Raw genomic sequence first — 27,269 nt, 5'->3', positions numbered from 1 at the left:
CGGAGCCACGAAGGATGTGAGAGGCTGGGTGGCCGAAGCTGTTTGCATATATTTGAGGTTTTCCCATTATGTATAAATAACAGGAAATCAAGTAGGGAATCAATTCGACTGGCCCCAGTTGTTGGCCCTTTCCAAACTTCCCCCACCCCCCTGTGTAAACAGGAAACCAAGGCTACAATCGCTGAAGCTGACTGGAGTGCCCAAGGATGCCCTGTTATCTCCCTGCTCTCTTCTCAGTTTTCTGTTTCTCAAGGCCCTTTCCCCAGGACTAATCTTGTTCCCTGTTCCCCTCTTCTTCTTCATCCTCTCTTCAATTCTCCTCCTTTTTTTTTCTTTTAACACAGGAGCAGAAGCGAGTGCGGGTCCAAGCCCGCTGGCCTGGGGCAGAGGAATGCGACCGCTCCCTCGGCGCGGGGCAGCCAGGCCCAGGCGCTCACTCAGGCTGGCAGCGGCAGGCGAGGCGCTGGGGAGGCTCCGGCACCTTGCTCCGAGGGGCTGGAAAGCGCTACAGACGTTAGCTCATCACTCCCTGGCAGAGGCTAACCGGTCTGCTATTCTCACTAGCATCTTCCAGATGGGGAAATGGAGGCACAACCGCACTCGGTGTGGTTGCAGACTTGCAGGATCCCAAGGGGGCTTCTGGGCAGGGTCTCCAGATGAAATAAGGGGAGAGAGGCCACCCTGACTTCCCAAATGGACTTGTAGTCCTTGAGATCCTACAGGAGAAGGAAGAATACAGGAAAGAACTGTGATCCAGACTGCAGTATCTGGAGGGGGCACGAAGGAAGGATGGGAGGGGGTGGCTAGGACCCACCATCTCCTGAGCCCCTCACACATGATAGGGTCCCCAAACAGCTGCAGCTTCACTCACTAGCCCATTAGGAATGACTCACCACTCCTACTGCATTTACGATGTTTGCCCCACCCATTACCTCTGGAGTAAGAGACAGCAGGGATAAAGTCTGCATGACCAGACACCAAAGGGTCTTTCTATGATGCCGGTGGGTTATGATGTTTTCCTCCTGGTGCTTTTCTGTTATTTCCAGTTTCTGTGCAGGGAACAATTATGACATTTATCGCCAGACGAAATGTTAATTTTTTTAAATTGTTATAAAGAAGCAGCAACTGGGATGTGGTGGGGAGCCCTGGGCTTGGAGTGAGGAGCCCCAAGTCAAGCCTACTGTCTCACTTCCCAACTGTGTGACGGGTTGGGCAAGTGACTTCACCTCTTGAAAACCTCTGGTTTTCTACAAAATGGAGATAATCAACCCCACAGGGTTGGCATAAGATTATAAGATAATGGATGTGAAAATGCTTTTTAAAAAGTGGGAGGGAGGGAGACGCAAGAGGGAAGTCATATGGGAACATATGTATATGTATAACTGATTCACTTTGTTATAAAGCAGAAACTAACACACCATTGTAAAGCAATTATACCCCAATAAAGATGTTTTAAAAAAAAAGTATTTATGGAACTTTTCAAACATAATCACAAGTAAACATTATAATGAAGGCCCATGTACCCCTCTTCAACAATTATCATCGCATTTTTTTCTATATCCCCATCTACTTTTCTCCCATCCCCACTGGAATATTTTAAAGCAAATCCCAGACATGCCCTTTTTTCCCATAAATACTTCAGTATTGAATTCTTTTTTTACATTTTTCATAATTAAAAGATAATACATGATAGCTGTAAAAAATTTGGAAAATGAAGAAATCCTGTATAAAAGAGAAAACAGTACAGCTGAAACTAACACAACATTGTAAATCAACTATACTCCAATAAAATTTTTTTTAAAAAGAGAGAAAACAAAAATCACCCATAACCCTACCACCCAGAGACAACCACATTTTGGAGCAGTCTATTATTTATTCTATGCACACCCACATATATATACATTTTTAACAAAAGTGGGATCCTGGGCTTCCCTGGTGGCGCAGTGGTTGGGAGTCCGCCTGCCGATGCAGGGGGCGCGGGTTCGTGCCCCGGTCAGGGAAGATCCCACGTGCCGCCTAGCGGCTGGGCCCGTGAGCCATGGCCGCTGAGCCTGCGCGTCTGGAGCCTGTGCTCTGCAAAGGGAGAGGCCACAACAGTGAGAGGCCCGCATACCGCAAAAAAAAAAAAAAAAAAAAAAAAAGTGGGATCCTACTGTATATGCCATTTGTAAGTATTCATTTTATTTTAACTATAAAAGTAATAAAATCATATTAAAGAAAAATCATAATCCTTTACCACTTAATATAAAAACTGTTAATATTTTAATACATTTCCTTCCCATTTTTTTCAATTTACAGCCATACTGTTAACACCAGTGGGATTGTACTGATTATGCACTTTTCAAATTATGAACCTGTTTTAATTGTAAGAAAATAATATAATCTTACAGCAGAAAAATAAAGGAAAAGAAAAATATCATCCATAATCCCACCACTCAATTATAATCACTGTTAACATTTTGGTGTTCTGTTTGCTTTCTTCTAGGTTTTGTTTTTTTTCCTTAAGATACTTTTTTGGGGGGGTGGGCCACACCCCGCAGCATGTGGGATCTTAGTTCCCCAACCAGGGATCAAACCCGTGCCCCCTGCATTGGAAGTGCGGAGTCTTAACCACTGGACCACCAGGGAAGTCCCTATTTTGGTGTATATTCTTTCAATATTTTTTTCCATGCACAAATAATTTTAACAATAGTAGAAGCATACTGTTTATGCAGTCCATTAACTATAAACTTATAGTAAATTATAAGAATAATATCATCATATTGCGTAACAGAGAAAAGAGAAAAAAAATGCCTCACAATCCTACCACCCGCCTGACACTGTTGTTTTCCTGACCATTGCTTCATTACCCATATTCATACATGGTTGGAAACAGTGAGTACTTAATTTTCTGCTCCTTGTGCCCTTTGCAACTTGGCATCATATTTATGCAACTTTGTACCCTGTGTCTTTTTTTTAGTTAATATTTTGTTGTGAACATTTTCCCATGAATAAAAGAGTTTTTGAAATCAGGATTTAAAAACAATGTTTTTTAGTATCAAGGTACCAAGGGCCGCTCCTTCACCATGGACATTTAAATTGCTTTCCATTTTTCACTATTACAAACAATTCTGCTCCAAACATTCTTAAACAAAGACCCGTGCTTTTATGGAAGATCCCTGGTGGCCTAGTGGTTAGGACTGCAGCCTTTCACTGCTGTTGTCCGGGGTTTGATCCCTGGTCGGGGTTTGAACTGAGATCCTGCAAGCCACGTGGCAATGTGTGCTTTTTAACTTTTCTACACAGTTATTGTATATGTTTCTAGAGACCACTCTGTATGCATACGGGCTGTCCTGTAAAAAGTCATGGTCTTTTTTTGCTCCCTAATTTGCTCCCATCATAAGACTCAGACAGCCCTTGCTTCTGGAAGGTGGGATTTTGAGAACAAACCTGCATTTTCCTCTTTCTCCCCTTCCTGAGTTTATAGACCTGCTTCATCCCCTCACAGCCTGGTTTTTAAATTAATCAGTCAGCAAGTGTTATTGAACCTGAAGTGTGTAAGCTGGGGCAGGACTAGGAGGCAAAAGGAAAAGAATCAGAAGGCACAGCATTTGTGGACCACTTACTACACAGCAGGCATCAACCCAAGCTTTTCCTTTGATCCTTGCAACAAGCCCACGGAGTTGCTCCCATTATAATCCCCATTTAACAGATGGGAAAACTGAGGCCTGAAGAATGAAGCCATTTGGCTTAAGATCACAGAGCTAGTAAATGGCAGAGTAGGGATTTAAATCCAGGAGGACTGACCCCTGAACCTGTATCCTTGACCACAGTTTAGATGCCCCCTTACCCTCCCAGGCAGCAAGGTGCAGGGGTGAGGGTGAGGACTCTACAGTCAGCCTAACCTGGATTCAAACACCGGACCTCCTGGCTGTGTGAACTTGAACAATCTCTGGGACTCCTTTTCACCTTTGGTAAACCCTACCTCACAGGGCGTGGGAATTAAGTGAGATGATGGTTGGGAACATGCCAGGTCCAATGCTGGAGCACAGAAGGTTCTTGCTGGGTGATCATCCCTGTCCTCTCCTTCGTTTGCGAGCTCGCAGTCTAGTTGCCAAGTTAGAGATAAGAGTTCAGCGGAGAGCTCTGAGCTCTGCTGGAACCGACTGGGAAGTCAGTGATCCAGGGCATATTTGCAGAGAAATGCAAATGTCTCCTTTGCTCTCTCCCTGCCTCTGAGACTAACCTCCCCTTCCATCTGCCCCCCAAAGGAAAAGGGTGGCTTTTGTGCTCCAAAGCTGAGTGCTCGTAGCCCCTCTCTTTCCTGCTCCCAAGGAGGCGGACAGTGGAGATGACAGGAAGTTACCAGTGGGGAGACCCTTTCTGGCATGTGGGCAAAGAGAAATGTGGCGGAGGGCGCTCCTTTTTCTGCCCTTCAATGGTCCGGATGGGGGAGGGGGCTGGCTGTTGAGCAACTGCTCCGGAGACACTCCAGAAGCCGAGATGAACATATGCCTCTTTCTAACAATTGGCCTGGGAGCCATCCAATAGATGGAGGGCGGATCCGCCACCTCCCGGATCCGGAGCCTTCCGCAGAGACGCTGTTGCGGTTTCCAGACCCTCTCCCGAGCGGGGGCTGAGGGGGAGGGTAGGTCGGAGGTCCAAATTAGCAAAACACAATTCGAAAGCCCGGGGTCGCTCACGTCAGGCAAACACCAAGATGGTTTGAGGGTGTATTTCACAAGCAAACTTTGTAGGGTTTTAGGGTCCCGATAGATCCCGCCTTTTATCAGAAGGAAACTGGGCATGACCTACAATCTTTGTGCAAAGTGAGAAAGTGCAAGGATGGTGTGTGGGATGTGATTGTTACTGGGGTTTGTGTTGAGGCAGGGTGAGGGGAAGGAAGGGAGGCAGGCAAGATAGCTTTGGGGGCTGGGGAATGGGTTTACCTGGCGTCCAGAGCACTGGCCCCAGCTTCCTCCAGGCGTCAAGGAAGGGCCTTGATCTGTCCCTCTGTTTGCTCCTCATCTTTACGTCAGTAAGCCGGTCAGTCCATCAACAAACAGAACTTTGTTCAAAGAGCAAATGCAGGGCACTTTGGGGTACTAAAGAAAAAGAATAAGAAAGAAAGAAAAGAAGAGAAAATGTGGGAAAGAAAGAAGAAAAGGAAAAGACCTTTAGGTCTTCAAATCCAATTAAGAAGACAGAACACATACACAGTGAAAATGACTTCATGACTTTCCCTCCCCCCTTTTTTCTTAACATCAGGACTTTTAAAAAAGAGCATGTTTTATAAACACTGTAAACTGAGTAGTTATTGCTGAAAGGGGCCAAGAAAAGAGAGTTTGGTAGAAGGGTAGTCCTGGTGGCCTTCCTGTAAGAGGCGAGACGGGAGCTTGTTGGCCAGGAGGAGCATGACTGAAATGAAGGAGAAGACCCGGACCTCTTTTCCGAAGAGATTTGTAAGATAACATCCTAACCCAAGAAAGATGTTCTCCTAATGCAAAATGTTATTCTTATTACCTGGAATGATTATATAATGATAATAAAATAACCTGGCATACTGGGAACGCAGGAGGAGTCCCCGCGAGCCCCGGGGCAAGCTCTTCATACCCTGCTGCCTGCTCTTGGCCTTTCGGCTGTGCCTCGTGAGCTGCACCTGGCCCCACGATCCGTGACTTATCTCCACGTCGCAACCCGCCAGCCTCCTGCAGCCCTGGATAACCACAAGAGGAATCCCTTGAACCCAATCCCAGCTCAGGTCTTCGAAGGAAGCCACCGCTGCGGGACGGATAGGCCCTCCAAGAAGCTCTGCCTGGAATCTGGAGACTTTAAGGGGAAAGGGACCCCCAGCCTCGGCCCTTCAACCAGGGAGATGGTGCAGCCCAAAGGGAGCAGACAGACTCCGAGAAAGCCCTGCAGAAAACCCAAATCGTGCCCCTTGGACCCCGTCCCTTGTTCGTCCTCCTCCCCCAGGTCATTTCCTGAGCCCATAGCTCTCCCCCCAACCCCCTGAAGCCCGCTCTGACCACCCTCTAGATTTAGGTCAGAAAACAGACACTAACAGCTCTCCCTCGCCTCAGCGAAATTACTAAGTGGAATTTATTGGGCAAGTCCATGCAGGGCGGTGGGGAGAGACTGTGCCCGGGGCCCGGGCTCCCGCCCGCTTTAGAAGCGCAGGCGTCGGCCGGGGGCTCGGGGCTCGGGGCGACCACGGCCTGGGCCCGCCAGCCGCACCCCGGGAGCCGTGGCCGGTCCCCGGCGCCGCCGGACCCGCGGAGCCGCTCGGACTCCGTTCCCCAGCCGGCCCTTCGCTTTCACACGATCCGCGGTGACTGCACCAGCTCGAGCGCCTTTAAAGGGCCACACACGCCAGCCGCCGCTATAAAATGTTCCCAGCGGCACAGCTGCAGAAGGGGCACCGCTGAGCTGCCGAGAAGAGGCTCGCTCCGCCCGGCTGCCCGCCCACAGCCCGCCGGAGAAGGGTCGTTCCTGGCGAGGAGGAAGAGGGCTGAGGAAGGCGCAGCACCCGCTCTGGCCCTCGGTGAGTATCCAGTTCAGATTTTGCCACCAACTCGCCCACGAGCCAGGACATGTGCTAATAATGCCCTAAGCCGGTTATAAAGACGTGGAAATTGGGAGGGGGGGAGAGAAAAAGGGGGAAAAGGGTCTGTCCTTCCTGGGATTCCTAGCCGAGGCCAGCCTGCTCCCGTGTGCGTGTGCGTCAGGGCTCTCCGGGCGGCAATGGGGGCTTGAGACCCGGTTCCCCCGCGCCAGGAAGGGAGCGCGGTGGCTGCTACCGCCACCGCCACCGCCACCGCCCCGGAGTCAGGCGCCGAAGCTGCGGGCGGGCGGGCGGGCACGGGCGCGGGCCGGGGCTGCTTGGCGCGGCACGGTGAGGTGCGGCGGCGGCGCGGCGCGGTGGTGCGGGCTTTTCCCAGGCGCCCCGGGGTCGGGTGGCACTGAGCGCGACCGGCTAGCGGCGGCGGTGGCGGCGTGCGTGCCAGGGGCTGGGGGCTCCGCCGCTGCGCCCGCGGCTCACCAGGCTCCGCGCTTCCCTCTCTCCAGGGCAGGCGGCTTCGCGGAGGTAAGCCGGGCCGCCCGGTAGGGCGGTGGGCTGGGCGGCTGGGCCGGGGACTCCAGCGGAGCGGGCGCAGGGAGCGGGCGGGGGCCGGGCGGGCCGGGGGTCTTTGGGGGACTTGTTTTCTGTTTGAAAGCTGCTCTGCTGGGGGGGCGGAGGGGCCGCCGCCCGCCCGCCCGCCAGCCAGCGAACCGGCTCGCTCGCCAGCGCGCCCGCCTGCCGGCCGGCCGGGCCGAGCGCCCGCTTCTCCTGGGGAGACAGCAGCACCTTTTCTCCCCGCGCCCGCGCTTTCTCCAGCTTGGCTTCCACCGACTTTGCTAATCGCCCGGACCGCATGTGGACGCTCCGGCTCTGGGGCTGCACAAAGCTCAGGTTTCCTTCGGGGTCTGAAGGCGAGAGGGGCTTTTCGGACCGAGTTCAGCGGAATTGAGGGATGGAAGTTAGAGAATTTGGGCAACTTGCCTCTACTGCCTGGTCGACCTCTGCTCTCCCCCACACTCACGCCCCCCCACACACACGCACACACACGCACACACCCCTCTGCCTATAAACGCCGGCGGCGGGGCCGGGCTGCGCACGGAGTCCCTGCCTCGCCAAGCGCCGGACTTGGAGGCAGACAGACCTGGCTGCGAATCCCGGCTCCGCCACTTTCTAGCGCTGTGACCTTGGGCAAGTTACCGAACCTCTCCGAGCCTCTCACTCTTCTCGTAGCGGAGTGATAGCACTGACCACAGGCGACTTGGCTAGGGGATAGGCTCAGCCCGCGGCCGCGTCGGGTGCTCTGCGGGCGCTCAGTAAGTGTTGGTGAGGCGCGGGAGTGGCCGCAGCCGGCGCCGGAGTGCGCCCCCGCGCGCGGTAGCACCGCGGGGCCCCAAACTCGCCGGGGACGCCGAGACCCCGGGCCCCTCCCCGCCTGTCTATCCTGTCTCCACGATCGGTTCCTGATACGGCACTCGCGGGATCGGACGCTCGGGGCCCTGGCGGCCTGGGTGCTCGCGGTCCACCGTGCAGGGATGCTCCCGGCCGCCCCCAGCTCCGGCGGCTCCACCTGGGATGTGGTGAGGAGGGCGGCCGAGCTGTCCGCAAACAACGGGCCTTTAGTTTTCAGGTGGCGAAACTGACTGGTCTGGTTAGAGCGCATCCAAGCCAAGCCGCAGTACTGTTTGGATTTTTTAATTTCTCCTGAGTGAGAAAATAGCAATCGAGATGGAGCCATCCGGTTGGTGCCATTTTAACTTTTGGTCCCCCAACAGGTCAAAGACGCGACCCCCCTACCTGCCTCTCCCTTCTCTCTTCTTCCTCTCCCTTTCCCACCCTCATCTAGGCGGTAGGGGTCTGCCGGCCCACGGGACGGTCTGTGAAGGAGGGCGGGCTGCGGGACCGGGAACTGGTGGCCCGGGCCCGCGAGGCACCCGCAGGAGAGGAGGCACTTGTTGCTCTGGGTTGCCCAGCCATCTCTCGCAGCTGTTTCGCAGTGGTCGGCTCGAGGCTTGGAGAGAGAGCTGGGACGTTTCTGTGCTGCCACATTTTGCCTTCGAATGGGCTGGGTGGCAGAGGGGAGACAAAATCGGGGAAGCAGGGGCAAGGATTCCGATCGAGATGCGGTTGCCTTTTCAGACGGATACAACAACACTTACTGAGCGCCTATGGAGCACAGACCCAGGCCGGGGGTCGGGGCTGGTGGAGGGGGAGGCGGCGATGGGAGGCAACAGATCTGAATGGAAACAGGGTCCTGCCTAGGGGAGCTCACAGCCTGAAGGGGGAGACGTGGTAAAATGGTCTTCCCCAGGAACTGATATCAGAACAGAGATACTTTTCTCTTGCACTCTCTCTCTCTTTCTTCCTTTTTCTTTTTTTCCTCCTCTTTCTGTTTCTTTTTGTTGTTGCTGCTGTTTTTTGTTTTTTTTTTTTCTTATGCACATTCGGGTACTTGGTAGCATAAAGAAAGAAGAAAGGCTGGATAGGAACAGGAAAGGATGGACAGCCACCCCCCTCCCGACATTTTTCTTAGGACATGAAAATTGCTTGATACTGAAGGTGCTGGGCTCTTGAAGACGACATGGATTAGATTCCTTGTCTTGTAATCACTGGTTTGAAATATTCTCTGGTTGCCTCAGAGGAGAAACAGGGCTCCAATCAAGCAGTGGTGGCGGACCCAGTAACCGATTGTTTTCTCGTGTTTTCTGCCCCCCTTCCTTTTTCTATTTTTCTTGCCTCCCTCCCCTACAAGTAAGCGGTGCAGAGATGATAAAGAAGGGTAGTAAGTGCCCACTTTCTAGAAGGGTCTGAGCAGATTCTTAATGACCACTGGGGGAGGGAGGTGTCACAGAGAATTCTAGCCTTGTTGGAAAGATTAGAGACTTTTGAAGACGCTGAAGAGTCTTTGGGCCAGGAGGTATTCATAAATATGAAATTCTACATCTCTAATTCATCATGAAGGCTAGACTATATGGGGCTTTAAGAAAAAAAGCTTCTGGGAAAATAACTTTAGAGTCTTCAGAGATTGTTTATTATTATTATTTTCTGGTTTGGGGAGATTCTTTTCCCTTCATCCCCTTATCTTATCCCTTTGGCATTTGACCTAGGGGATCATTTCTTCAGGAGCCATTTGAATCATTCTAGGTATGATGATTTGGCCAGCGGTCAGATGAGGCATGTGGGCACAGGAGCGCTCGCTCCTGCTCCCATAGCCACTGCCACCTGATGGGAAAGCTGTTGAACGTCTGTACCTCAGTTTCCCTCCGGGAAGAATTATGCCCACCTGTCACTACAGATGAGTGTGTCTGGGCTCAGAGCAGGTGTCCTGGGAAAACCAAGTGCTGCTGCCAGGTCTGTCTTGGAGGGGGCTTGTGGTGTGGAGGAAATTGAGACATCCCTAGCTGCTCTCTGGCTACTTCAGAGCCCCCAGACTACCCTGATCATCCCAGCTTCTCTCACACAAAACCATGGCTGAGGCAGGACTTTGGAGCCCCATGACATTTGCTTTGGGAACCTATTCCTTCTCTGGGTAGCAGCCCCCAGCTTTCTAGGTCTTCCTCGCCCTGACTCCTTCCTACTTTCTCCCAGTTCTGGTGGAGGCCTAAATGCCTCCAATCTGAATGCCTGTGGCCCTTTGAGACAGTGTTCTACTTACTCAGGGACATTGCTGTCCTCAGAATCAGGAAGAGTGCACCCCACTTGGGGCTTTGACATCACTGGCATGAGGAAACAGTCATATGTGTCCCCTCTTGGTGATGTGGGTAGCTGGCTGTCTGGGCAGCACCTGGCCAAATCTAGCACCTTTCCTGCCTCAGGCAAAAGTTCCAACTGGATCTCCTCCCTCTGCTCAGGTGGTCTCTGGTCTTGGGTCTAACCCGTCACCATCCTTGCCTTGTAGCTGTGTGGAGTGGCCCAGCTTTGGGCTTTGCTAGTACCTGCTTGGTCAATAAAGCCTTTGCCCTTATTACCTCTTCTCCTTCACATACAGCACAACAGCTCCAGCTGGCAGCATCACCTCCCACCAATTTGTCCAACTTCTGCCAAGGCTCTGAAATGCCAACTATGTCGAGGCCTGCACTTGATGTCAAGGGTGGCACCTCACCTATGAAGGAGGTAACTTTTGCCATTTTACAGTCGGAGACACTGGAGCCGGAAAGACAACCGGGCCAGGGCCGGGGCCATGTGGTAGGCCCTCCTGGCTGGGGTATCTGGTGTCCTTTAGCAGACTGGAGACAGCAGGGCTTTCTTGGGAGAGAATGAAAATAGCTTCTACTTAAACATGGTCACTTGGAACCCACTAGGGGTATTGAAAGATGGCAGAGAGTGGAGCGGAGAAGCAGAATTGGAAAAAAACTGCTCCATTGTCTCAATGGATTAAAGTGAGGCTGAGAAGAGGGACAATGAGATTCCATTTGTAGAATGGCGAGCTGAAGGCAGAGTCGGGGGATGGAGACGAAAGCAGTGAACCCATTTAGGATGACGGGTGCCCAGCATGAGGACTTAGGCCTGAGCACAGTGCTCGGAGCCAAGGTGGCAGGAGGATGCTTGAGCCTAACTTGAGCTAGGAAAGGAGCCTACCTTTCCAGGGGGGCCTTCTTGCTACTTCCCCACCACTAGCCCCTGACGAAGCACTTTTTGGGCCTGATGAATGGTGAGGAACAAAGCCTGGAGCAGGGGTACCATACTCTGCCTTTCTCTGTCTTCTAGGATGCCAACCCAGAGATGAGCTCTCTGGCCTACTCTAACCTGGCGGTGAAAGATCGCAAAGCAGTGGCCATCCTGCACTACCCCGGGGTAACCTCGAATGGAACCAAGGCCAATGGGGCTTCCGCTAGTTCCTCGGGATCTCCATCTCCAATAAGCTCTCCTACTGCCGCCCCTCCCACTAAACCCCCACCCTTCAACCTGAACCCCGCCCCTCACCTGCTGGCCAGTATGCAGCTGCAGAAACTTAATAGCCAGTATCATGGGGTGGCCGCCGCCACTCCGGGCCAACCTGGGGAGGCAGGGCCCCTGCCAAACTGGGGCTTCGGGGCTCAGGCGGGAGGGGCGGGGTCACTCTCTCCTTCTGCTGGTGCCCAGAGTCCTGCCATCATCGATTCAGACCCAGTGGATGAGGAGGTGCTGATGTCACTGGTGGTGGAACTGGGACTGGACCGAGCCAATGAGCTTCCGGAGCTGTGGCTGGGACAGAATGAGTTTGACTTCACTGCAGACTTTCCATCTGGCTGCTGATGCCAACTGTTCCTAAAGATGGAGGAATAAAGCCACCAATTCTGTTGTAAATAAAAATAAAAGTTACTTACAAGAGATGGTCCAACTGGAGGTGCTCTTCATTGAGGTCTAATGGGGTGTGGCATGGTCTGACATTCTTTTAGCAATTCTGAGACCCATGGTGTGGTTGCCTGAGACCCATGGTGGGGTTGCTGGTGGATAGCTGGGAGGGAGCTGGGCTGGAATGGGAGGAATGGGGAAGACCGAGGTGGGGTCGGGGGGTGGGGAGGGGAGGCTCCTCACTGAATTCCTGCTGCCACTGCCATCACCACTGCCATTATATCTCCAGCAGTCCAGGTACCTAGCCTCACTGCCCTAAGACCCCAGGAACACTGTCCTATTCGAGGTTGATGACAGGGGCTGGTTGGGAGCATTCTTGGAAGAAAGACTGATCCAGACCCTTCTATAGCATCCTGGCCACTTGTGCATCCAAGTCTAAAGGGTTGCCCTAGCCACGTGGCACACGCTTCACCAACTCTAAAAGGCACCCCCACCCCATCTCTAGAACCAATCCAGATGATGCAGTAAGGCCACTCCTTGCCTTTTTGCCCTTGGGCAATAAGTATGACCCAAGAAGGATCCTATGACCTGGGAGCTCAGATTTCTCTGGAAAATTGCAAAAGCTACAGACCGTTAAACTGAGATTTTAGATGCCTTCAAGTCCTTCAGACAGTTGCTCAAGCCCCACCTCCATGCCTGGGACATGTGTCCCCTAACTCTGGCCCACACTGTATGGGGACAGCCCATTTCTCTGAGCTGGCCTCCATTTTAGAGACAGATCGGAGCTGGGCTCGACAAGGTCAACATTTGGGGATATATCTGTTGCCCTTAGATTAACTGCTGAGGAGGCAGTAGCTTTAGAAGCATGCCAAGTGACAGGACAGCAGCATTGAGCTGGATCCCAGCCTTGAGGTGGAAGGGGGCAGGTGGGGGCATGGGGCTGGTGTGGAATCCAGCCCTGTCCTCATATTGACACAACCGAAGAGCCTAGAGACTCCTCTACCCACATTTCAGACTCCCAGAGACATTCTTCCTTGGACACTGTGAAAACGAATCAGATTTTCAGGACTAGCATGGGGCCTGTCCCCTGGAAAATGCTTTCGAAGGAGCCCACCGAAAGAGGCAAAGCATTGGATTGAGCATTCCCTGAGCATCTGCTCTGGGCCAGGCACTCTGCTAAGTATCAGGAGCATAAATTAAGGTTTGTACCATTGAGGGAATCCCCCATCTAGAAGGAGGAAGGCATCAACAAATTACAATAAAACAGTATTTCCTATAACACAGGCGGAAGGTCCTATTCGATCCCAGAAAAGGAAACAGCTCCATCTGCCTGGGAAGTCTGGGGAAAGCTTCCTGGTATTGAACTGGTTCATTTGTTTGTTTTGATATCTCACAAGTAATAAATACATGATCCAATCTCTTTGTGAAAGGTAGAAACTCTACAGATAAAGCGAAAATACCCTTTGACCAGCTCTCTCCCTCAATCCTGATCGCCTCTTGCCCTCCACTGAGGTAGCAACTGTTTATCTGTTTGTGGTGCATCCTCGCTGGCCTTGCTCTGTGCCTTTACACAAGTGCATGTTCATGAAAGGGTCTGTACTAGCTACACAACTGGGGCTTAGCAAGCAGGGTCATAGGGCTGGGACGGGGTGTGAGAGGAGGGGACTAGAAAGAAGTTTGCAAGAGGCTGGGCTCAAAGGGCCTTCTAGGCCAAGCTGGGAGCACGCCTTTATCCTTGGTACCACCAGCCCTGTGGCTTGTGGAGCCTCTCTGGAAATTTGCAGGAAAGCAAAGAATTAACCAACTTTGATTTTTAGAATGATCCTGCTGAAGGTGTATGGTTAGATTCGTCTAAGGCTGTGAACAGGAAGACATGGGGTCCTAAGGGATCTGGGGAGGCAGGGTGAGCGTGTAGGGTGGTAATCGTTTATTGCTGGAGAAGGGGCATGATGGGGGGGGCGGACATCACAGAGTACAGTTGGGGGAAGGCAAGGAAGCCTCTGCCCCTGCCCCACCATTTCATGTTCAGGCCTCTCACAACAAGACCAGGCACGTTCATTAGGTCTCCAGGAAATTCCTGAGCCAACTCCAAGCCTCACCCTGGGCCAGGTCCTAGGGGCTAGGAGGCAAGGTTCCCAGATACACACAGGTAAGGAACGTTGCCTACCCACAAGGAGCTTGTAGCCTGGGAGCAGGTGAGGATGTGTAAGCAAGATTGCCTCCCAGAGGCCAGGAGCTGTGCTGCTCCCTGGGGACAAATGTGGGGGACCCTGTTCCTGCTCTCAAGGAACTCACAGTCCAGTGGCAGAGACAGCCATGGTCTCGAAGGATACATTGTATTTCCATAAGGCAGCAATTGTGTTAGGGGACTGAGGGGAGGGCATGGCCTTCAGGCACAGGGAACAACTAGAGCACAAACTAAAAGATAAATCAGGACATGGTGTAAACCAGAACCAACCGTTAGGAAGCCCGTGGCTTTTTCAAGGAAGGGCAGAAAGTGCAGCCGCTTGACTTCCTTGAAGGGCAGAAGGCTGAGAGAAGGTAAGTTGGGATCAGATCTTGGTGTTAATTTCAGTTGTACAGCAAAGTGATTCAGTTACATATGTAACTTTTTCAGATTCTTTTCCCCTATAGGTTATTACAAGATACTGAGTATAGTTCCCTGTGCTGTACAGTAGGTCCTTGTTGGTTACCCATTTTATACATAGTACTGTGTATATGTTAATCCCAAACTCCTAATTTATCCCTCCCACCCCTTTCCCCTTTGTTAACCTTAAGTTTGTTGTCTATGTCTGTGGGTCTGTTTCTGTTTTGTATATACATTCATTTGTATCATATTTTTTTAGATTCTACATATAAGCGATATCATATGATATTTGTCTTTCCTTGTCTGACTTACTTCACTTAGTATAATAATCTCTAGATCCATCCATGTTGCTGCAAATGGGGGACTTAATTTCAATTGCAGTATCCAAGAGGGCTTCTGAAGATTTTGAATAAAGGAGTGTTGTGGTCAGAGCTTGCATGAGGAAAATGAATCAGGCTACAGTGTGCATGAAAGATTGGAATTATGGTGATGCTAGAAAGCTGTTACAATGGTCCAGGCAAAAAATAACAAAGACAGGAAATTAGTCTATGATGAAAAAGTAGCATTTCAATGGGAAGTTGTTGTTCGATGATTAGAGAGCTTCACTTCTGATTTTTTTTTTTTTTTTTTTTTTGGCTGTGTTGGGTCTTTGTTGCTGCGCAAGGGCTTTCTCTAGTTGTGGCGAGCAGGGGCTACTCTTCATTGCAGCGCATGGCCTTTTCATTGCAGTGGCTTCTCTCGTTGCGGAGCACGGGATCTAGGCGTATGGGCCCAGTAGTTGTGGCGCACGGGCTCAGTTGCTCCGTGTCATGTGGGACCTTCCCGGGCCAGGGCTCAAACCTGTGTCCCCTGCATTGGCAGGTGGATTCTTAACCACTGCACCATCAGGGAAGTCCCTAGAGGTTCACTTTTGTAAGATAAAAAAGTTCTAGAACTCTGTTGCACAACAATGTGATAACACTACTGAACTACACACTTAAAAGTGGTTAAGATGGGAATTCCCTGGCGGTCCAGTGGTTAAGACTTGGCACTTTCATTGCTGTGGGCCCGGGTTTGATCCCCAGTCAGGGAACTAAGATCCAGCAAGCTGTACAGTGCAGCCAAAAAAAAAAAAGGTTAAGACGGTCAATCCTTTATGTGTTTTTTTAACCACAATTTTTAAGTTAGCATTTCAAAGTAGAGAGGAAATGAGGAACTATTCAATAAATGCTTTGGGATGACTGGATACACTAGCTCATACTGGACACCAAAATTATTTCCGGATGGACCAAAGATTTTAAAATAAAAAATGAGGGACTTCCCTGGTGGTCCAGTGGCTAAGACTCCACGCTCCCAATGCAGGGGGCCCGGGCTCGATCCCTGGTCAGGGAACTAGATCTCACATTCCACAGCTAAGGGTTTACATGCCAGCCACTAAAGATAATGCATGCCACAACTAAAGATTCCAGTTGCCGCAACTAAAAGATCCTTCATGCCGCAACTAAAAAAATGATCTTGCATGCCACAGGGAAGACCCCACACACGGCAATGAAGATCCCGCGTGCTACAACTAAGACCCGGCATGGCCAAATAAATAAATATATTTTTTTAAAAAAATGAAACCATAAAAGTACTAGAAGAAAATATGAGGGGATTTAAAAAGAAAATCTTGATATGAGGAGACCTTTCCAAGAATGACACAAAACCCTACATCGAAAGAAAAAAGTTTATGGCAAAAAAAAAGAAACAAAAAAAAGTTAAAATCAAAAAATAAGTGATAGGCTTGAGAAAATATATGCAACTCATAATGAATATGAAAACAGCTCTTACAAAGCAAGATGTCAAAGACCTTCAACCCAATATAAAAATGAGCAAATAATAGCAAATAATAGCAAAGTGAAATACAGAAAAAGAAATTAAAATGACTTTAAAACTTATCAAAAGATGCTCAAATTCACTCATACTAAAAGAAATGTATTTTAAAACTACACTAGGGGACTTCTGGTTCCAGAGCAAGATGATGTAGACTCACTTTTCTCTGTTCCTCTTCTTCAAATAGAACTGTACATGCTAGAAATTATTCAACAGACAATGACAAAAAGGCTCTGAAAGCAGGAAAGCAGGCTAGAAACTTCAGGACTTGAGGAATGACAACATGGTGAGTTTCCTCAGTTGTTTTTTTAATCTTCCACATACTGGGTGCCAAAGAGGCCTGCAATGGCAAACCACCAACAGCAACCCCCCCTACAAACACACACACACACACACACACACACAGGAATTGGGAAAGGAGAAGCCCAACAGAGACCTAGTTGGGGGACCTAAGCTCTGCTCCACAACCAGAGCTCCAGGTGGTGGTCTGATCTGCTTGCAGCAGCAAAGCTTTGGACTGTCTCAGTCCCCACTCCAGAACTGGGAAACCAGCAGGAAGCCTGATTTGCATGCAGTGGTAGCAGTAGCCCTGTATCTTCCTACCCTCCACTGAATCAGTGGCATAAGGAGACGCAGGTACAGTGGCTTCAGCAACTTCCTCTTCCCTCAGAAGATCACCCAGCAAAAGCAAGCAGCTCAGGGAAGTGCCTTCTGCCACTGCAGATAGCACCAGCAAGGATGGAGCAGGAGCCCCACAGACAACAGAAGAATGAAGCAGACAAAAATAGCATTGCAAGGGCTTGGAAAACTAAACTGTCACTTGAACTACAACCCACAGAAGTAGAGTAAAACATACATACTAAACCTAAACAGGTAACTGCCTACTAAAATAGAAGATTGAAATGGGATCAAGAGTCTCCTAACATAACCAAAATGTTCAGGATACAATAGAAAGTCACTCATCATAGCAAAAGGCAGGAAAACCACAATTCGAATGAGAAAAGACAATCAACTGACACCAATACCAAGATGAATCAGATGTTGGCATTACCTGACAAGGATTTTAAAGCAGCCATCATAAAAACTCACTGGATAGACTCAATAATGGAGTGGAAATGACAGATGATAGAAACAGTGACCTTGAAGACAGATCAATAGAACTTAGTCAATCTGAACCCACTAAAACAGCAGTAAGCTATGATAAGTTATGTGTGTTTATGATACTACCTAGAGCAAGTACTAAGAAAACTATACAAAACACTATACATATTCAGAATCATTATAAGTAAATCCAAATAGAACTCTAAAATATGTTCAAGTAACTCACAGGAATGCAAGCAAAAATAAACAAAAGATATTGTAAGTCAACTACACTTCAGTTTAATAAATAAATTACTTGAATAAACTAAAGAATGAGACACGGAAAACAAAATGTCTGACTTAAGCCCTGACATACTAATAATCACTTAAATGTAAGTAGACTAAATATACCAATTAAGAGAAAGAGAAAAGTAGAGTGGAAAACCACACAACCCCACAACCCAACTATATGCTGTCTAGAAGAAACATAGCAACATATGTAGGTTGAAAGTAAAAGGATGGGGCTTCCCTGGTGGTGCAGTGGTTGAGAGTCCACCTGCCGATGCAGGGGACGCGGGTTCGTGCCCCGGTCCGGGAAGATCCCACGTGCCGTGGAGCAGCTGGGCCCGTGAGCCATGGCCGCTGAGCCTGCGCGTCCAGAGCCTGTGCTCCGCAACAGGAGAGGCCACAACAGTAAGAGGCCCGCGTACCGCAAAAAAAAAAAAAAAAAAAAAGTAAAAGGATGAAAAACAAGATATATCATGCAAACATTAATTTTTTTTGGCTGCACGGCTTGTGGGATCTTAGCTCCCCACCCAGGGATTGAACCCGGACACTCGGCAGTGAGAACATGAACTCCTAACCACTGGACTGCCAGGGAATTCCCAACATTAATTTTTTAAAAAGCAGAAGTGGCTATATTAATATCATATAAAGTAGACTTCAGGGCAAAGAAAATTACTAGGGACAAAGAGAGACACTACGTTATGTTAAATGGATCAATCCACCAAGAAGACATAGCAATCCTAAATGTGTATGCACTGACAACAAAGCTTCAAAATACATGAAGCAAAAACTGGGAGCTCTGCAATGCAAGAGACAGATCTGCAACTAGAGTTGCAGAGTTTAACACGCTCTCTCAGCAACTGATAGAACAACTAGGCAAATTCAGCAAAGATATAGACTAACTCAACAACACTATCGACCAAGAGAATCTAATTGACATTTATAGAACACCATCCAACAGCAGAAGAATACATATTCTTTTCAAGTACTCACAGAACATTGACCAAGATAGGCCATATCCTGGGTCATAAAACAAATCTTAATAAATGTGAAAGAACCAAAATCATACAGAGTATGTTCTCCAGCTACAATGGAATCAATCTAGAAATCAATAACAAAGATAACAGAAAATCTCCAAACACATAGAAACTAAACAACGTACTTCTAAATAATCTATGGGTCAAAAAGGAAGTCTCAAAGGAAAATTTTAAAAGACGTATTGAGCTGAATGAAAATGAGAATATGACATATCAAGATTTGTGGAGGGACTTCCCTGGTGGTGCAGCGGTTAAGAGTCCACCTGCCAATGCCGGGGACACGGGTTCAAGCCCTGGTCTGGGAAGATCCCACATGCCGCAGAGCAACTGAGCCCATGCACCGCAACTACTGAGCCTGCATGCCACAACTACTGAAGCCCGTGTGCCTAGAGCCCATGCTCCACAACAAGAGAAGCCACCACAATGAGAAGCCCATGCACCGCAACGAAGAGTAGCCCCCACTTGCCGCAACTGGAGAAAGCCTGCGTGCAGCAACGAAGACCCAACACAGCCATAAAATAAATAAATAAATTTATATAAAAAATAAAAATTTGTGGAGTGTAGCTAAAGCCAAGAGGGAAATTTATAACACTAAATGCTTGCATTAGAAAAAGAGGGAAGGTTTCAAACCAATAGTCTATTCTTACCTCAAGAACCAAGAAAAAGTAGAGCAAAATAAACCCAAACCAAGCAAAAGAAGGAAATAATAAAGTTAAGAGAAGAAATCAATGAAATTGAAAATGGAAAAACAATGGAGAAAATCAATGAAACAAAAAGCTAGTTCTTCAGAAAAAAATCAATAAAATTGACAAACCTCTAGCAAGACTGACACAAATAAAATGAGAGAAAACATAAATTACCAATATCAGGAATGAAACAGGGGCTATCACTACTGATTCTGAAGCTATTAAAGGGATAATAAGGGAATACTACGAACTTCATGCTCATGAATTCAATGTAGAAGAAAAGGACTAATTCCTCAAAACCCAAAGCTACCAAAACTTGACCAAGATGAAATAGATAATCTTAATAGTCCTATAACCACTAAAGAGATTGCATTTGATTAATTAAAGAGCTCCTGGTAAAGAAATCTCTAGAGCCAGATTTTTTTCACTGAACAACTTTATGAAATATTCAAAGAAGAATTAACAGCAATTTTACACAATGTCTTCCAGAAAATAAGAGGAGGAAATACCTCCCAAGTACTACCATGATCCTAAAACCAGACAAGGACAACACACACAAGAAGAAAACTGCAGACCAATATCTCTCCTGAACTTAGTTGCAAAATTTCTAAACAAAAATTTAACAAATCCAATCCAATAATATATTAAAAATATAATACACCGTGACCAAGTGAGACTTATTCCAGGTAAGCAAGGTTGGTTCATCATTCAAAATTCAATCAATGTAATTTACCATATCAGCAGACTAAAGAAGAAAAAACATATGACAATATCAGTTAATGCAGAAAAAGCATTTGACAAAATCCAACACCAAATCATGATTTAAAAAGAGTAGAATTTTCTCAACCTCGTAAAGAGCATCTCATAAAAAAACATAAAAACCCTACAGCTAGCATTATACTTAACGGAGAAAAACTAAATGATTTCTCTCTAAGATCAATCTACAAAAACACTCCTAGAACTAATAAGTGAGTTCAGCAAGCTCAAAAGATACAAGATCAACACAAAAAAGGCAACTGCATTTTTATATATTAGCGATGAACACATGGAAGCCGAAATTTAGGGCGTGACAGTACCATTTACAATTACTATCTACTATGTATGAAACCTGGTCAGGATCTGTATGCTGAAAATTAAAATATATTGGTGAAAGAAATCAAAGAAGACCTAAATAGGTTTACAAATTTCATGCAATTTCTATCAAAATCTCAGCAAGTTTTTTTTTGTAGTATTTTTTCATACTTACTCCAAAATTTATAGAGAAAGGCAAAGGAACTAGAGCGGCTAAAACAATTTTGTTAAAGAAGAATAAAGTGGGGAATTCTCCGGCAGTCCAGTGGTTGGGACTCCACCCTTTCACTGCCAAGGGCCCGGGTTTGATCCCTGGTTGGGGAGCTAGGATCCCACAAGCCGCGTGGTGCGGCCAAAAGAATAATAACAACAATAATAATAATTAAAGAAGAAGAAAGTGGGAAGAATCACTTTAATCGATGTTAAGACTTACTATATAGCTACAGTAATTAAGACAGTGTGATACTGGTGGAAAGAGAGACACATAGAAAGATCAATAGAACAGAATAGAGAATCCAGAAATAGACTCACACAAATATAACCAAATGATTTTTGACAAAGGTGCAAAAGCAGTTGAAAGGAGGAGGGATAGCCTTTTCAAAGAGTGCTGCTGGAGCAATTGGATATCATATACAAAAATTAACTCAAGTTGGTAACTAATTAGATTGTAAAACATACTGCACAATTTTAGGGAAAAAAACATAGAAAATAATCCTCAAAACTTAAGGTTAGGTGAAGAATTCTTACTTGACACCAAAAGCACAATCCATAAAAGGAAAAATTGATAATTTCAACCTTGCCCAAAGTAAAAACTTTTGCTCTGTGAAATCTATGTGAAGAGGATGAAAAGACAAGCTATAGACTGGGAGAATATACCTCTAAACCATTTTTGACAAATGACTAGCACCTAGACTACATAAAGCACCCTCAAAATTAGCATATGTAAAGAATCCCCCAAATTTGACAATAAAAAAACAAGCAATCCAATTAGAAAATGGGCAAAAGACTTGCACAGATATTTCACTGAAGAGGATATACGGATGGCAAATAAGCACACGAAAAGATGTTCAGTATCAGCCATTAAGGAAATGTAAATTAAAACTACAGAAATACAGATCAATGGAACAGGATAGAAAGCCCAGAGATGAACCCACGCACATATGGTCACCTTATCTTTGATAAAGGAGGCAGGAATGTACAGTGGAGAAAGGACAGCCCCTTCAATAAGTGTTGCTGGGAAAACTGGACAGGTACATGTAAAAGTATGAGATTAGATCACTCCCTAACATCATACACAAAAGTAAACTCAAAATGGATTAAAGACCTAAATGTAAGGCCGGAAACTATCAAACTCTTAGAGGAAAACACAGGCAGAACTCTCTATGACATAAATCACAGCAAGATCCTTTCTGACCCACCTCCTAGAATAAGGGAAATAAAAACAAAAATAAACAAGTGGGACCTGATGAAACATAAAAGCTTTTGCACAGCAAAGGAAACCATAAACAAGACGAAAAGACGACCCTCAGAATGGGAGAAGATATTTGCAAACGAATCAATGGACAAAGGATTAATCTCCAAAATATAGAAGCAGCTCATGTAGCTCAATATGAAAAAACCAAACAACCCAATCCAAAAATGGGCAGAAGACCTAAACAGACATTTCTCCAAAGAAGATATACAGATTGCCAACAAACACAACAAAACAAAAACTAACAAAACAAACAAGGATGCTCAACATCACAAATCATTAGAGAAATGCAAATCAAAACTACAATGCGATACCATCTCACACCGGTCAGAATGGCCATCATCAAAAAATCTACAAACAATAAATGCTGGAGAGGGTGTGGACAAAATGGAACCCTCTTGCACTGTTGGTGGGAATGTAAATTGATACAGCCACTATGGAGAACAGTATGGAGTTTCCCTAAAAAACTAAAAATAGAACTACCATATGACCCAGCAATCCCACTACTGGGCATATACCCTGAAAAAACTGTAATTCAAAAAAAGACATGTACCACAATATTCATTGCAGCACTATTTACAATAGCCAGGACATGGAAGCAACCCAAGTGTCCATCGACAGATGAATGGATAAAGAAGATGTGGTGCATATATACAATGGAATATTACTCAGCCATAAAAAGAGACGAAATTGAGTTATTTGTAGTGAGGTGGATGGACCTAGAGTCTGTCATACAGAGTGAAGTAAGTCAGAAAGAGAAAAATAAATACCGTATGTTAACACACATATGTGGAATCTAAAAAAGAAAAATAATGGTTCTCACGAACCTAGGAGCAGGACAGGAATAAAGACGCAGACGTAGAGAATGGACTTGAGGATACGGGGAGGGGGAAGGGTAAACTGGGACGAAGTGAAAGAGTGGCATAAACTCATATATACACTACCAAATGTAAAATAGATGTCCAGTGGGAAGCAGCCGCATAGCACAGGGAGATCAGCTTGGTGCTTTGTGACCACCTAGAAGGGTGGGATAGGGAGGATGGGAGGGAGACACAAGAGGGAGGGGATATGGGGATATATGTATACGTATAACTGACTCACTTTGTTATACAGCAGAAACTAACACACCATTATAAAGCAATTATACTCCAATTAAGATGTTTTTTAAAAAAACTACAATGAGATATTACTACTCACCTGTCAGAATGGTTAAAATAAAAATTAGTGGGCTTCCCTGGTGGCGCAGTGGTTAAGAGTCCACCTGCCAATGCAGGGGACACGGGTTCGAGCCCTGGTCCGGGAAGACCCCACATGCCACGGAGCAGCTAAGCCCGTGCGCCACAACTACTGAAGGCTATGCGCCTAGAGCTGGTGCTCTGCAACAAGAGAAGCCACGGCAGTGAGAAGCCCGCGCACCACAATGAAGAGTAGCCCCTACTCACCACAACTAGAGAAAGCCCGCACACAGCAACGAAGACCCAACACAGCCAAATGTAAAATAAATAAATTTATTTTAAAAATAAAATAAAAATTAGTGACAACACCAGATGCTGAAAAGGATGCAGAGAAACTGGATCACTCACACATTGTTGGTGGGAATGTTAACTGGTACAACCACTGTGACATAGAATATGGCAGGTTTTGGGGTTTTTTTAATTAATTAATTAATTTTTGGCTGCGTTGGGTCTTCGTTGCTGTGCATGGGCTTCCTCTAGTTGCAGTGAGCAGGGGCTACTCTTTGTTGCAGTGCACGGGCTTCTCATTGTGGTGGCTTTTCTTGTTGAGGAGCACAGGCTCTAGGCACCCAGGCTTCAGTAGTTGTGGCACATAGGCTCAGTAGTTGTGGCTTGCAGGCTCTAGAGCACAGGCTCAGTAGTTGTGGTGCACGGGCTTAGTTACCGGACCAGGGCTCGAACTTGTGTCCCCTGCATTGGCCGGTGGATTCTTAACCACTGCGCCAACAGTGAAGTCACGAATATGGCAGTTTTAATCAAAGTAAACATGCCCTTACCATACAACCCAGCACTTGCAGTCTTGGACATTTGTCTCAGTGATATGAAAACTTATGTCCACACAAAAACCTGTACACAAATGTTTGTAGCAGCTTTATTCCTAAAAGCCCCAAACTGGAAACCACTCAGATATGCTTCCCTGGGTTAAACAAACAGTGGTACATCCATACCATGGAATACTATTCAGCAATAAAAGGGAATGAACAACTTGGATGAACATCAAGGAAATTATGCTGAATGAAATACAGCCAGTCTCTAAAGGATACATACTGCATGATTCCATGTATATAACATCCATGAAATAACATAATTATAGAAATGGAAATGGAAAACAGATTCCGGGAGGCTAAACAAGAGCACAGACAAACACTGGAATTAGACTGGCTTCTAAATCCAGCTCCACCGTGAGCTAGTGGAAGTTTGGGTGAGTTATTTAATCTCTTTGAGCCTTGATTTCCACATTCATAAAATGGTTTGGGTTTTGTTGTTGTTGTTGTTAGGCCCAAACACTTAATAAGTATTTATTTCCTAAAAAAATTAGTAGCTGTTTTGTTAAATACACACAAAAAAATCATATATAAACTTTTTTTTTTTTTTGGCCGTGCAGCACTGCATGCAGGATCTTGGTTCCCTGACCAAGGATGAGCCCAGGCCCCCTGCAATGGAAACGTAGAGGGTTAACCACTGGACTGCCAGGGAAGTCCCCATAAAATTGTTTTCATTCATTTCTTCAGTCAGTCAACAAATACTTAGTTCCAGGTGTTGAGGAAAGCAATGAACAAGACAGACAAAAATCTTTGCCCTCATAGGGGTGACACTAGTGGGGAGAGAAAGGCAATAAACAAACATACTAATTAATCCATATCAGCAGAGAGGATACTATCAGGAAAACTAAAGCAAAGTGAGGTGAAGAGAAAGCATATGGAGTGCTTAGCAGAATGCTAGAACATATTAAATATTCAATAAATATTAGTTGTTACACACTGTTATTAGTAATCAGTAAAAATGCTATTTTTAAAGTTTTACATGTTAGTAAGGGTGAAGGGAAATGAATACTCTCATACACTGCTGATGGGCGTGCAATTCATACAGCCTCTTTGGAGGCCAATTTGGCAGGTCTTTAAAAATACCCATGCCCTATGACCCAGCAAACTGAACTCTGGAACCAAACTATCTGAGTTCAAATCCTGGCCCTGCTATTGACCAGCTGTGTGACCTTTGGTAAATGGTTTAACCTCTCTGTGCCTTGGTTTCCTAATCTGTAAAACGAGGATAAAAACATGGGCTTGTTGTGAGGATTAACTGAATTCATATATGTAAAGCATTTAGAAGAGAACTTAGCATACAGTAAGTGTTATATATGTATTTGTTGCATAAATTCCCCTTCTAGATATCTACCTAGGGAAACACACATGTGCGCCAAAAGCAGATTCAGGGATGCTCATCTACAGCATTGTTTGTAGCAGTAGAAAAAAATGAAAACTACCTAAATATTCATCAATGAGGCGATGGTGGAACAAAGGAAGGTATAGTGGTACTATGGAATCCTATGAAACAGCTAAAAAAAATGAAGTAAATCGCTATGTTCTAACATGGAAATATCTGTGACAAGTGTTTTTATGTACCAAAAAGCTAAATTCAGAATGATACATATAGGATGATCCTATCTAAACATACAATACTGCATATATATATACACATATACATATACAGAAATTTATCTCCATACATAGAAAAAGACCTGGAAGGATACACTTCAAATTGATGTCATTAGAGCTGTTACCTGGTGGGGAGTGTTGGGGGAAGCCTGATTGGATATAAAAGTGGTCAAAAATGATTTTATATTTTACAAGGAGAATATATTCATCTGTGACTTATGTGATTAAAAAGAACTGTTTTACATAAGGTGGATAGCTGGTGGGAAGCAGCCGCATAGCACAGGGAGATCAGCTCGGTGCTTTGTGACCACCTGGAGGGGTGGGATAGAGAGGATGGGAGGGAGAGAGACGCAAGAGGGAAGAGATATGGGGACATATGTATATGCATAACTGATTCACTTTGTTATAGGGCAGAAACTAACACACCATTGTAAAGCAATTATACTCCAATAAAGATGTTAAAAAAAAAAAGAAAGAACTGTTTTGAAGTTTAATGAAGAAGTAACCAAAAGTAACCAAAGGGAATTATCTTTTCAACAAATAGTTCTGGAACAATTGGATATCCATAAGAATAAAATGAACCTGTATCCATATCTTGTTTCATATTAAAAAGTTAACACAGGGCTTCCCTGGTGGCGCAGTGGTTGAGAGTCCGCCTGCCGATGCAGGGGATGCGGGTTCGTGCCCCAGTCCGGGAGGATCCCACATGCCGCGGAGCGGCTGGGCCTGTGAGCCATGGCCGTTGAGCCTGCGCGTCCGGAGCCTGTGCTCCGCAACGGGAGAGGCCACAACAGTGAGAGGTCCGCGTACCACAAAAAAAAAAATAAAAATAAAAAATAAATAAAAACATTTGTGGATCAAAGAACTCCAGGCAGTGAAAAACAACCCACAGAATGGGAGAAAATATTTGCAAATCATATATCTGATAAGGAATTAGTATCCAGAATATTTAAAGAACTCCTACAACTCAACAATTTAAAAAAACAGACAACTCAATTCAGAAATAGGCAATGGACTTGAATAGATATTTCTCCAAGAAGATATACAAATGGCTAATAAGCACATGAAAAGATGCTCAACCTCACTAATCATTACGGAAATGCAAATCAAAATCACAATGAGGTATAATTTCTCATCCATTAGGGTGGCTATTATTTTTTTTAATGGAAAATAACAAGTGTTGGTGAAGACGTGGAGAAATCTGGAACTCTTGTTCATTGCTGATGGGAGTGTAAATGCCATTATGGAAAACAATTTGGCAGTTCCTCAAAAACTTAAACATAGAACTACCATATGATCCAGCAATTCTGCTTCTAGGTATAGACCCAAAAGAAATGAGAGAAGCAACTCAGATACTTGTACACCAATGTTTATTGCAACAGTATTCATAATATCCAAAAGGTGGAAACAATCCGTGTCCATCAACAGAGAATGGACAAACTGCAGTGTATACAAGCAATGGAATATTATTCAGACTTAAAAAGCAGTGAATGTGGGATAGGGAGGGTGGGAGGGAGGGAGACGCAAGAGGGAAGAGATATGGGAACATGTGTATATGTATAACTGATTCACTTTGTTATAAAGCAGAAACTAAAGCACCATTGTGAAGCAATTATACTCCAATAAAGACGTAAAAAAAAAAAGCAGTGAAATTCTGAAACATGCTACAATACGGATGAACCTTGAAAACTTTTTTTTTTTTTCAGAATACTCAGACTT

At 46.1% G+C, this 27,269-nt stretch overlaps 1 protein-coding gene across 3 annotated transcripts; it reads left to right on the top strand.

Moving 5' to 3' along the window:
• The first annotated feature begins 6,070 nt into the window (after window positions 1-6,070).
• Window positions 6,071-11,850, top strand: CITED1 (Cbp/p300 interacting transactivator with Glu/Asp rich carboxy-terminal domain 1). 3 transcript variants are annotated; one of them, XM_065901174.1, is made up of 4 exons: window positions 6,344-6,523; window positions 8,162-8,279; window positions 10,527-10,651; window positions 11,246-11,850. In XM_065901174.1, exons 2-4 carry the CDS (start codon window positions 8,267-8,269, stop codon window positions 11,771-11,773), a joined length of 666 nt encoding a protein of 221 aa, XP_065757246.1. In that variant the 5' UTR covers window positions 6,344-6,523; window positions 8,162-8,266; the 3' UTR covers window positions 11,774-11,850. The 3 variants fall into 3 exon arrangements, with proteins under 3 accessions (XP_065757245.1, XP_065757246.1, XP_065757247.1); XM_065901173.1 differs by lacking the exon at window positions 8,162-8,279 and having other exon boundaries at window positions 6,071-6,523; XM_065901175.1 differs by lacking the exons at window positions 6,344-6,523; window positions 8,162-8,279 and adding an exon at window positions 7,643-7,729.
• Window positions 11,851-27,269: the final 15,419 nt, after the last annotated feature.

This window comes from Phocoena phocoena, chromosome X (genome assembly GCF_963924675.1).
Source record: "Phocoena phocoena chromosome X, mPhoPho1.1, whole genome shotgun sequence".
NCBI classification, from domain to species: domain Eukaryota; kingdom Metazoa; phylum Chordata; class Mammalia; order Artiodactyla; family Phocoenidae; genus Phocoena; species Phocoena phocoena.
This window is presented reverse-complemented; position numbering and strand designations above follow the sequence as displayed.

Bases quoted from the DNA above. Each gene is read 5' to 3' on its own strand.
- CITED1 (XM_065901173.1), top strand. From the start codon at position 6,097: ATGCAGGGCGGTGGGGAGAGACTGTGCCCGGGGCCCGGGCTCCCGCCC. The intron at 6,524-10,526 runs GTGAGTATCCAG...CTTCACATACAG, and splicing joins AGCACCCGCTCTGGCCCTCG to CACAACAGCTCCAGCTGGCA. The intron at 10,652-11,245 runs GTAACTTTTGCC...TCTGTCTTCTAG, and splicing joins GCACCTCACCTATGAAGGAG to GATGCCAACCCAGAGATGAG.